General features: G+C 51.3%; 1 protein-coding gene across 2 annotated transcripts in view; it reads left to right on the forward strand.

The window, feature by feature from the left end:
* GBGT1 (globoside alpha-1,3-N-acetylgalactosaminyltransferase 1 (FORS blood group)) overlaps positions 1-3257 on the forward strand; it is a 30689-nt gene extending 27432 nt beyond the window's left edge. For both annotated transcript variants that reach the window (XM_077305572.1, XM_077305573.1), the window contains exon 4: positions 1590-3257. In XM_077305572.1, the coding sequence (XP_077161687.1) occupies positions 1639-2277 (639 nt within the window). In that variant the 5' untranslated portion in view covers positions 1590-1638 and the 3' untranslated portion in view covers positions 2278-3257. The remainder of the gene's footprint in view (positions 1-1589) is intronic.
* Positions 3258-12383: the final 9126 nt, after the last annotated feature.

Raw genomic sequence — 12383 nt, forward strand, 5'->3', positions numbered from 1 at the left:
CCAACTAGAGGTAAAGCCCAATGGGCGCTAGCACGGCGTCTGCCCCCGCTGCCCCCGGCCCCCTCTCCCCGAGTCCCCGGGCTCAGCTCAGCGTGGGGAAAGGAACAGGCCCGCCACGTCTCTGACGCCCCTTCGAGTTTTTATCCCGGACTCGCCCCACCCCTTTCTCCTCCCTTTCTCCTCCCACATAGTCCTTACCATTTTATTTTTACCGCTCCCGTGGAGCAGCTTACAGATGGGCCACATTTTAAAATGTTGTACGGGTTTGATTGGCAGCTTGGTGTGGTGGTTAAGAGCTTTAGCCTCTAATCTAGTGAATCAGGTTGGATTCCAGGCAGCCAGTTACAGTTCTCTCAGAGCTCTCTCAGCTTCAATTGCTTGCTGTGGGGAGAGGAAGGGTTAGGCAATTGTAAGCTGCATTGAGGGTGGTAAAAAGCGGGGTACAACCCCCCAGCTCTTCTTCTCAAATGATTACAGATCTGATTGTACAATTTAATCCCCGCCGCACACACACACACAAAGTTCTCCAACCTGACAGAAATTGGGGAGGTTAGAATTAGATGCTGGAGATGAAGCACAAAATCAGGGCCAGTGAAGATCTCTGGGGTAGGAACAGTTTGGCAATCTCCCCCACCCCCCACCCCCAGTTCCCACCCCTAGGATTCTCTGAACTCCTAGGAGCTCCCAGGCTGATCCTCCTGCCTCCTTTCCCCTTGAACAAATGCTTGGGTGCTTTCTTTAATCTGTCTTTTCTGGAGCATTTTCAGTTTTCTTTTGGCTGCTTTTAAAGGGTTTCTTTTTTGGGTTAATTTCAAAGTCCACTCCCCCCCCCCCCAGAACAGACTCCGGCAAGGGTGTAGATCAGGGGTAGTCAAACTGTGGCCCTCCAGATGTCCATGGACTACAATTCCCATGAGCCCCTGCCAGCATTCGCTGGCAGGGGCTCCTGGGAATTGTAGTCCACGGACATCTGGAGGGCCGCAGTTTGACTACCCCGGTGTAGATCAAGCTTTTCCAACCTTTTGACCTTGGAGGAGCCCCTGAAATAATTTTTCAGACTTCAAAGAGCCCCGGAATTGGTATCCGCTGGCCACGCCCCCTGGAAGTCACATGACTACCCGAACCCTTAGCCCCTGTAGGTCTCTCCTATAGGGACGATGCCCTCATAGACGTGATGCCATTTCTGACAGGGAAAATAGAAGAGTGGTAGTTTTTTTGTATCCCGCTTTTCAGTACCCAAGGGAGTCTCAAAGCGTCTGACAATTGCCTTCCCTTCCTCTCCCTACAACAGACACCCTGTGAGGGCGGTGGGGCTGAGAGAGATCTGTGACTAGCTCAAGGTGACTACCCAGTTGGCTGCATGTGGCGGAGTGAGGAATCAAAGTTGGTTCTCCACACAAAGAAGGAGGAGGAGAAGCAGGAAAGCCCCCCCTTCCCACACAGAGTCATAGTGAAAGGATGAGCGATTCCACCAGGCCGCAGTGTGGAATGCAGCCACCTTCACCTGGTATATCCCAGGGGAAAAACCCACAGATGGAGAGTTCCTTTTCTCCTCCTCGGTGTATTTATCCTTTGCCAATCTTTCTTAGATATACCCAGTTTGTGGGCCGCTTCTTGGGCTCTGCAGAAAAGCATTTCATGATGGGCTACCGCGTGAATTACTACCTCTTCACCGACAATCCTCAGGAGATCCCCTTTGTCCAGCTTCAGCCCGGGCGGAGCCTCAGCGTCATCCTCATCCAAAAGCACAAGCACTGGCAAGAGATCTCCACGCGGCGGATGGAAGCCATCAACCTCCACATCTCCGAGGCCATCCATCGCGAAGTGCACTACCTCTTCTGCTTGGACATTGACATGGAGTTCCGTCACTCCTGGGGCCCAGAGACCCTGGGAGAGATGGTCGCCGCAATCCACCCTGGCTACTACAGCGTCCCAAGTCGGGAGGACTTCCCTTATGAGAGGAGAAAGGCATCTGCCGCCTACATCTCTAGCGGAGAGGGGGACTTCTACTACGCTGGGGCGGTCTTCGGCGGCCTGGTCAAGAATGTGTATGAGTTCACCAGGGCTTGCCACATGACCATACTGGCTGACAAGGCCAACGGCATCATGGCGGCCTGGCAGGAAGAGAGCCACCTGAACAGGCACTTCCTGTCCCATAAACCTTCAAAGCTGCTCTCACCAGAGTACGTCTGGGATGACCAGAAGCCAAAGCCCTCTGAACTGAGGATCATACGCTGCTCAACGGTGGCTAAGAATTACCACAGTGTCAGGGACTAGCGCTGCTTGGGTGAAGCCAGGCTTCTCCGTGGCCAGACGGAGATGTGGTTTTTATACCCTGCTTTGCACTATCTGAAGGAGTCTCAAAGCAGCTTACAATCCCTTCCTCCCTGCACAACAGACACCCTGTGAGGTCAGTAGGGCTGAGAGAGCCCTGAGAGAACTGGGACTGGCCCAAGGTCACTCAGCTGCTTTCTGCACCGGGAATCCAACTAGATTAGGGGCGGCCACTCTTAACACTCTGCCACGCTGGGCCTCGGGCTGTCGTGAGGAGGCAAGCACCTGGCAGACTTGGGAAGGTGTGAGCAGTGAGGGTTGGAGGAAAAGAACCTCAGAAAGGTATAACGCCATAGCTCTCTCCCTCCAAAGCAGCAGTTTTCCCCAGGGATATTGATTTCTGTCATTTGGACACAACTTGTAATTCTGGGAGATCTCCAGGCGTTGCCTGGAGGTTGGTCACACTAGCAGGAAGCCCTGTCTAGAACTTCCCTGACAAAAGAAGCCTTCTGGGGCGACCCAAACTCAGAAGGCATGTTGGGAGTCTCAGGACTGCCAGCCTTCTGTCCTGCAGGGAAGCTGACCCTGTGCCTGGGGAGGGGAGAGAAATACCTATCCTTTGAGGGGGGGGGGGGGAAGCCGTGGGAATAACTGCAAGGAGAGGACTTTGGCTGCCGGCATCTGCTGCCCCCTGCTGGCTAAGCAAGGAATAAGCAAAAAGGCCTGAGTTCAGTTGCAAGGAAAATGAAAACAAGCTTACAAAGCGCTTAGTTTTATACTACAACATTGCCTTAAATACCCAATAATGTCAATCCCCTTGGTCGTGATTGTTCTACGCCTGCTGCTTCTTGTAGCGGTTCAGAGCGGCAGCTTCTGATCTGGCCCAGCCGGGTTTGATTCCCCGCTCCTCCCCCACTTGCAGCCAGCTGCGGGACCTCGGGCTGTCCACAGCACTGGTAAAGCTGTTCTGACCGAGCGGGAATATCAGGGTCTCCCAGCCTCACCCACCTCACAGGGTGTCTGCTGTGGGGAGAGGAAGGGAAGGCAAATATAAGCAGCTTTGAGACTCATTCAGGTAGAGAAAAGCAGCATATAAGAACCAACTCTCCTTCTTCTTCAGTAATCTCAGGGCTCTCTCAGCCTCCCCTCCCTCGCAGGGTGTCTGTGGTGGGGAGAGGAAGGGAAAGGTGTTTGTAAGCTGCTTTGGGACTCCTTTGGGTAGTGCAAAGTGGGATATAAAAACCAGCTCTTTTTCTTCTATTCTAAAGGGAAGCTTTTACAGAGTCCTTTGCATGGCTCGTGACCAAGGTTGCGGTCTGCTGCCTTTGACTTGTATTCCTGTGTTTTGCAGCTGCCATCAGTGGCGTGGGAGGGGGCTGGCATCCCCTGCTCGGCTGCTGCCCACCAGAAATAGAGCACACCTTTATGTTTCTGCTGGTGCTGCCCACCAGGTTCAAGGCAAGGCCCTGCTGCAGGGCCAAGCTGGCTCAGACCATGCCTAGGGGAGCATGGGTGGGCCTTGCCTGGGATGGCAAAAACATGTTTGGGACCATGGCTTCTGGCAGCAGCAGTGCAGACCCTGGACCACCACCCCGCCCCCGCCCCCTGCCCCCCGCCCACCATACCCCATCCCCAAGCTGGCAGCTCTCAGCAGGGCAGGTGTATAGAATCATAGAATCATAGAGTTGGAAGGGGCCATACAGGCCATCTAGTCCAACCCCCTGCTCAACGCAGGATCAGCCCTAAGCATCCTAAAGCATCCAAGAAAAGTGTGTATCCAACCTTTGCTTGAAGACTGCCAGTGAGGGGGAGCTCACCACCTCCTTAGGCAGCCTATTCCACTGCTGAACCACTCTGACTGTGAAAAACTTTTTCCTGATATCTAGCCTATATTGTTGTACTTGAAGTTTAAACCCATTACTGCATGTCCTCTCCTCTGCAGCCAGCAGAAACAGTATCCTGCCCTCCTCCAAGTGACAACCTTTCAAATACTTAAAGAGGGCTATCATGTCCCCTCTCAACCTCCTTTTCTCCAGGCTGAACATTCCCAAGTCCCTCAACCTATCTTCATAGGGCTTGGTCCCTTGGCCCCAGATCATCTTCGTCGCTCTCCTCTGTACCCTTTCAATTTTATCGACGTCCTTCTTGAAGTGAGGCCTCCAGAACTGCACACAGTACTCCAGGTGTGGTCTGACCAGTGCCGTATACAATGGGACTATGACATCTTGTGATTTTGATGTGATGCCCCTGTTGATACAGCCTAAAATGGCATTTGCCTTTTTTACCGCTGCATCACACTGCCTGCTCATGTTTAGTTTACAATCCACAAGTACCCCAAGGTCTCATTCACACACAGTGCTACCTAGAAGCGTATCCCCCATCCAGTAGGCATGCTTTTCATTTTTCTGACCCAGATGCAGAACTTTACACTTATCTTTATTAAATTGCATCTTGTTCTCATTTGCCCATTTTTCCATTGTGTTCAGATCTCGTTGAACTCTGTGTCTATCTTCTGGAGTATTTGCCAGTCCTCCCAATTTGGTGTCATCTGCAAACTTGATGAGTAGTCCCTCCACCCCCTCATCTAGATCATTAATAAATATGTTAAAAAGTACCGGGCCGAGCACCGAGCCCTGAGGTACCCCGCTACTCACCTCTCTCCAGTCTGATGAAACACCATTGACAACAACTCTTTGAGTGCGGTTCTCTAACCAATTCCCTATCCACCTAACTATCTGAAAATCCAGATTGCAGTCCTTCAACTTATCCATCAGAACATCATGGGGAACCTTGTCAAAAGCTTTACTAAAATCCAAGTAAACGACATCAACCGAATTTCCCCAATCCAGCAAACCTGTTATTTGGTCAAAAAAGGAAACCAGGTTGGTCTGGCAGGACCTGTTGGAGACAAATCCATGCTGACTTCCTTGGATCACCAAATTGTCCTCCAGATGTTTGCAGATCGCTCCATTTAATATCTGCTCCATTATCTTCCCCACAACAGAGGTCAGACTCACTGGTCTGTAGTTTCCCGGGTCATCCTTCCTCCCTTTTTTGAAGATCGGAATAACATTTGCTCTCTTCCAGTCCTCCGGGACATCTCCAGTCCTTAAAGAGGTTCCGAAGATGATGGACAAGGGCTGTGCAAGTTCTCTGGAAAGTTCTTTGAGTACTCTCGGATGCATTTCATCCGGACCAGGGGATTTGAACTCATCCAGTGCAGCTAAATACCTCTCGACAACCTCTCTATCCATGTTAACCTGCCACCCAGACACTGTCCTTTGGCTATGGCCATCTCTAGATGTGCCTAAACACTTAGACCTGTGGGAAAAAACAGATGTAAAATAGGCACTAAGCCTTTCTGCTTTCTCTGCATCTTCCGTTAGAGTTTGTCCATCCGCAGCCAACAGTGGGCCTATTGCCTCCTTTACTTTACGTTTGCTCCTCACATAACTGAAAAATCTTTTCTCGTCCATGGTATGACCCTCATCATGTCTCTGAGTTTATTAAAGTTTGCCCTACGAAAATCCAACATCCACGTCTGGCTACAAGCTTCCTTGGCTCCCCATCTCAAAAGGAATTCTATGAGGACATGGTCACTTCCCCCTAGGGTCCCCACCTCCTTCACCTCATCCACCAACTCTTGCCTGTTGGTCAGTATTAAGTCCAGTATGGCTGAACCTCTTGTGGTTCATCTACCATTTGATAAATGAAATTGTTAGCCAGGCAGGTCAGAAAGTTGCATGACTAAGGATGCTTCGCAGAGTTTGTTTCCCAGCACACATCTGGGAAATTGAAGTCACCCATGATGACAAGGTCCTGCCACTTGGATATTTTCTCAAGCTGCTCACAAAGTGCAGCATCCACATCCTCTCGTTGGTCAGGTGGTCAGTAGCAGACACCAACCACTACACTGTTTGTTTTCCCCTCGCTTATTTTCACCCAGATGCTTTCCACTGTAGATATGCTCTCCTTCACTAGAATTTCCTGACAGGTAAGCCCTTTCCTCACACACAGTGCCACTCCTCCACCTCTTCGATCTATTCTGTTTTTTCTGAATAGTTCATATCCATCCACCATTACATTCCAGTCATGAGAATCATTCCACCAAGTTTCTGTGATGCCTACTAGATCATACCTTTCCATCAGCATGAGAAGTTCCAGCTCTTCCTTCTTATTGCCCATGCTTCGGGCATTAGTATAAAGGCATCTGAATCCTTTTACTTTTGGTTCCCTATGAGCTGGCTTTGCCGGTTGGGCTGCCCCGGATCGTTCTCCTTCCATACACTCCCTATGTTGATCGTCTCCTTCCCCTAGTGGCTTCAGTTTAAAGCTCTCCTGATAAATCTCCCCAGGTTCCTGCCAAACACATTCTTCCCCAGCTTCGATAAGTGCAGTCCATCAGGTGCTAGTAGGCCTTCTTCAAGAAAGCCTATCCCATGGTCCCAGAAACCAAATCTCTCCTGCCGGCACCAACTACGCAGCCAGTGATTCACCTCCATTATCTTCCTCTCCTGACGCATTCCTCTTCCCTTGACAGGCAAGATTGAAGAGAATACCACTTGTGCCCCCATTTGCTTGAGCTTCCTCCCCAGATCTTGATAGTTTTAGGAGGCTGACTCAGCAAGCAAGACTCAGAAGGAGAGATCAGCTTCAGGCAGCAGGTGTGTTGAAGAGAGGAAAAGTGGAGATAGGCAAGGGAGACAGCCAATGGGGAGGCAGGAGTGGGGAGGAAGAGGCGGTCTTCCCGGGTACCATGGAGGCTCCAGAGTCCAAGCTCCAGAGAAGTTCTGTTTCAGGGCTGTGGATGCGAACGTGCCCTCTGACAGGGGGACCGAGAGGATTCTAGGTGGTCTGGAGAGTCTGGCTCCCATTCTGAGGATTTTGGGGGGTGAGGTGTCCCAGCAAAGGTGGTCTCACTCAGATTCCCTGGTGCAGTGTGACAAAAACACTTTGAGCCAGCCCTGCTGAAGCGCAAGGCTGGAGAGCTTGTCTCGATCCTTTATTGCATTTCATTGTGAGCAGTCAAATTCCAGCTCATTGTGGTGGCCAATGCAGGGCCCGTCTCCGCTCCAGCAGCAGGGAACAAATGGAGCACCCAGCGTGTGGGCCAAAAGAAATGCCGTGTCCTCACCTGAGCACTTCCAGCAGGTCACTGCAGGTGTTTGATACTCCAAATGGGCAAAGGAAATAACACTCAGTGAGATCAGATTGAGGCAGGAAGAAGAGGAGTTCACTTTTCACTGCCTGAAGGAGACCCAAAGTGGCTCCCAATCACCTTCCCTCCCTTTCCCCACAACAGACACCCTGTGAGGGAGCTGGGGATGAGAGGGCTCTGACAGAACTGGGACTGGTCCAAAGTCACCCAGCAGGCCTGATGTGTCTCCAAGCAGCTTACAACTGACTTCGCTTCCTCTCCCCACAACAGATACTCTGCGAGGTGGGTGGGGCTGAGAAAGCTCTGAGAGAACTGCTCTCTGACAGCAGCTTTAACAGGACTGTGACTAGCCCAAGTTCGCCCAGCTGGTTGCATGGGGAGTGTTTTCTTTTTTACAGTAGCTAGCTAGATGCGTCCAGGAAGCCCTTGCACAGGACAAGAAGGAAGTAGCCCCACCCTGTGCATGCCACCTACAAACTGCACTCAAAGGTTCCACTTAGCATGCAGCCCAGGGGTCCCCAGCTTGGTGCCCATGGCTGCCATAGTCCCTGCCGGCACCTTCCCTGGCATCTCCGGAGTGTTTTTAGACAGTGAGAGAGGCCACATTGGGCCTTGGCCTGGTTCTGATTAGCCTTTAGGGATTTGATTGGCTGCACAGACTTATTTTTTAAGATTGCTTTAATAACGTCTGACACCACAGTACAAAGATCCCCTCAATGTCAGCCATTTGGTGGCTCACCTGTCTCCTGCAGCAGCTGGTTTGTGGCAGCCGTTTTGTAATTGCATCAAGCACACGGTGCCAACCTCCAGATGGGGCCTGGGGATCCCCTGGAATTCCAGTTCATCCCCAGACTACAGAGGCTCAGTTCTCCTGGAGGAAAGGGCTGCTTGGGAGGGGGACGGAGGGATGCCAGCCTCCAGGTGGGGCCTGGGGATCCCCTGGAATTCCAGCCCATCTCCAGACTGCAGAGCTCAGTTCCCGTGGAGGAAAGGGCTGCTTGGGAGGGGGATGCTGTAGCATTGACCTCCGCCAAAGGTCTTGCCTCCCGCATTCTTCATCCCCAAATCTCTGGCATTTTCCTAGCCTGGATCAGGCATCCTTTCCCTTCCCTCCATTTGGTGGCTGGGGGGAACATAGCGACCTTTTGACCTCTGTGTCAGAATTCCAAAGGTATCTGCAGTCTCAAAAAGGTACTTCATTTAGCCCTTGACAGACCCATCCTCTCTGAACAGGCCCTTTCCTCTTTCTGAGCCTTGAAATCTGTCCAGCCTTTTAGCTTCGGCTGGGGTGGCCAAACGGTGTCTCACCAAATGTCCATGGACTACAATTCCCTTGAGCCACTGCCAGGTACTGTGCTACTTCTGACTAGACCAGTGATGGCCAAACTGGCATGTGCTGGCAGGGGCTCATGGGAATTGTAGTTCATGGACATCTGGAGAGGCCGTTTAGGCACCCCTGGTCTACCTCTGAATGGAGGTGTTGACAGTCGATGCCTCTCTGGAGATCTGGGTGGGAGAGTGCCTACAGTTAGCAGCCTCAGTGTAGCGTTTCTAACCTTGTGAGAGCACCTGGCCAAGGATTCGTACACCTGAACAGGGCCTCGTCTACTGCTAGAGGCAGCATTACCAATGCCGATGACCACTGCAGCTTCCCTTCCTGCTTTGTCCTCCACAGTTCAAGGTATTTGACCTTGTTAGGATCTTTTGAGAAGCTGCTTCTTTCCGCTCTCCCATTCATCAAAGGTTTTCAGGCGCGTGACCACGAAGGAAAATCCGGTCCTCGAGAAATGGAAACTCTTAGAGAGAAGAATCTCACATGGTTAGGAGCTCCTTTTGCCCACTGCTGGAATAAGTAGGAAGTTGGCCACTGGCTTGGCCCCGCACCACGAAGGGAGGCTGATGCTGGTTCAGCCTACTCTGCATTATAAGGATGCACACAGGGAGCTGCCATTGACACGTGGCTCTGTGTGTGAATGGCATGCACACTGTTTGAAGAGCCTGCCCTGGCTGTTGCCAGATTTCAAGATGGGGCTTGTGTGGGGGTTCTTGCGGCATCAGGGGTGTGGGGGGGGCCTTCCGTGTTTGATTGGTGGTGGGAACCAAAGTGGTGTCATGGCAAGAGGCCAATAGAGGTGGTTTGCCCTTGCCCGCCTCTGCGTAGTGACCCCAGACTTCCTCAGTGGTCTCCCATCCAACCTTGCTTTGCTTCTGAGCTCTGATGAGACCGGCCTAGCCTGGGCCAGCCAGGTCAGGGTGCATGTTTGATCAGTCCCACTTAAAACTAGAACACAAAAGCAAACCCTGCCTCTAGAAAACCAGCATGTTGGGGGAGATTTGGGGCTACTGAAGTCTTCTCCCCGATATGTGAGTTTTCCACATGCACAAAGTCCCTCCCTCATTTGAGAACACTGAAATGTTTGATGCTGGATGGCTGCCGGGTGACGTGACTCAGGCCCTCTCAGCAGGAGCCCTGCGATTTAAGTCTCCTGATTCTATAAACTGTCCTATAAACTGAATCATGGGCTGTTCTGGAGCCGGTGGAACCTGCTTTTTGAAGAGACTGTTTCCAGTTGGTATCTTCCCATTTTAGGTTGCAGAGAGAGGGGGGGCATCTGTGATCCCACAAATCTCTCAATCTGGCATTGCCAGCTTTGGCATTAAGAAAATCCTGGGGGGGTGGGGGGTGGGGCCTAGTGTGGGAGCCCAGCAAGGTATAAATCCCAAGAGAAACTTCTCTAGTTTCATTTGTATATCAGCCCTTAGGAACAGAAATAAAAATATATTATTATATTAATTATTCTGGTTTAAAGCATGTATTTGTACCCCCCTTTTTTTTGCATTCTTGTATGTCCACCAAAGATGAAACAAAAGTCCCTTCATGTTGTTTACATTTCCAACAAATTAACCGTGTTTTTGTATATTTTTGATAACCTTTTGGGTGACAAATACCAAAGATGCATTATTTTATAAAAGTTTTCCTAAAGATTAGAGCTTAATGTAAATTTAAGGCTATCCACCTATCTTCCCATCATTCCATCTGTATATCATGCCCATCATTTTTGACCATTTTGTCATAGATTCTTTCACAGATTCTTCCTTTGTCGCAAATTTCAATTAAAATGTGTACATCTTGGAAATAATATGCTTAACCACGGTTTTCGATCGAAAATATCTCAAAAATTATTATGAAGGGGTTGTTGGGAAGAAATATTTTATGTCTTGTATACCCAGTAATGGATAATAACCTTTGATAGCTGAACTGGAGGGGGGGGATCTTGTTGCTTTGACCCACTGGCCTCCATCTCCAGCCCACAGTGGCCTGCGGCATGACAGACCGTCCCCTCCAGTTGATGTGACCGGGGAGGGTGGCTGCTGCATCACTGTGTCCACAGCACACCGGCAAGTGGAGACTCGTTTCTGCTCACATCTCCCGGCGCCACTGGGACGGCGCCTGTCACCGTCCTCCTCAAAATGTTCATCTTTGATGAAGAATATAGGCAGCCTTCCTGTTTCCATAGCAACCCTGCTTCCCTGCCAAAAGGGCCGACCGATTGAATGAAGTGGGGAGATTTCCAGCCCCTGTTTCTTTTCCAGCCCCTTCACCTCCGCAGTTTCCCTGGCTCTTGAAAATGTTCCAGCTCCGTTTTCAATAGAGCTGAAAGGCCCGGAGGTGGGGGGGGGGGGCGCTTATGCAGGGCCCCACGTGGCTTGTACTAATTGGAGGAGCCCTGCTGGGACCTGGGGCTGGCCGGACCCTTAGAGGGCCCCCGCCTCAGCATGGAGGCCGGCCACCTTCCCAGCCTTGGGCTTGGGCCTAGCCTACACTTAGGGTTGCCAACTGCAGGTTGGGAAATTCCTGGAGACTAAAGCCTGGGCCCCAAGGAGGACAGTGTCGGGAGAAGAAGCTCAGACAAGTATAATGACTTAGAATCTACCCTCCAAAGCAGCCATTTTCTCCAGGGAGATGGATTGTCACCTGGATCAATGGATTTACCATATGACAGCTACATACAGGACAGTCACGTCTTTAACACTTTGCTGTTAAAATGTTTGAGTAGAGGCCTCCTGGGCGGAGCCTGTCCAGCCTCCACTTCCAGTCCACGGGCCAATCAGGACTGGCCTGCTTGTGCCCCCCCTCCCCCACAACCCGGCTAACGGCACTCTGGCGCAATCTCTGCCTGTCTGCCCCTGACCGCTACCAGGAGAGGAGGTCGGTGGGGCTGCCGGGGGAGGGGGGAGGAACAGAGTTGCTGCCCACAGTCACCCATGCCCTGAAAAGGCTTGCCCGTGGCCTATCCATGCCTTGGGGTGCCTTTTTGGGGCTGGAGGCGGTGAGGAACAGAGATCTTCCTGTTGGTCTCAGTGTTATTCTGGGGGCGTATTGGGAGAGATGGTCCCTCAGATGCGCAGGGCCCAGACTGTGTAGGGCCTCAAAGGTCAACATGAGACCTTGGATTGGATCTGATAGGTTGGCAGAGAGGTCTTAGCAGGCTCCCCCAGCTGGGGGGGAGGTCTTAATTGGGCACCAAGGCAGAGGCCCAGAAGAATGTTTGCGGAGAAGGCGTAATAGGATCCTGCCATCCCTGTATCCCTTCATGCGTACCTCTCTGGCATTCCAGAAGCCCTGGAAAGTTGGCTTTATTTCATCAGGCCTTTACAATATTTGCATGTGCTGGAGTGATGCCCAACCATCAAAAAGATCAGAAGCCAAGAGGGCCTGCGAATTTGAGAGGTGAAGAATATTTATAAATAGATGTATCAATAAATAAGAAAATTTTGTTACAAAATAATAAAATGTTTTGATTTTCCGCTCACATCAGAAAAAACAGAAACGTCGAGGGCCCATAAAAATCTTTTAATTCCGGCCTGAAACGGGGTGTGGGTGGGGGGGGGGCGCATTTCCCCTGCGGGGGCCGGAGGGGCCAACGGGGGCCAACGCAGGCAGGCGGCC

This window comes from Paroedura picta, chromosome 12, assembly GCF_049243985.1.
Source record: "Paroedura picta isolate Pp20150507F chromosome 12, Ppicta_v3.0, whole genome shotgun sequence".
Taxonomy (NCBI): domain Eukaryota; kingdom Metazoa; phylum Chordata; class Lepidosauria; order Squamata; family Gekkonidae; genus Paroedura; species Paroedura picta.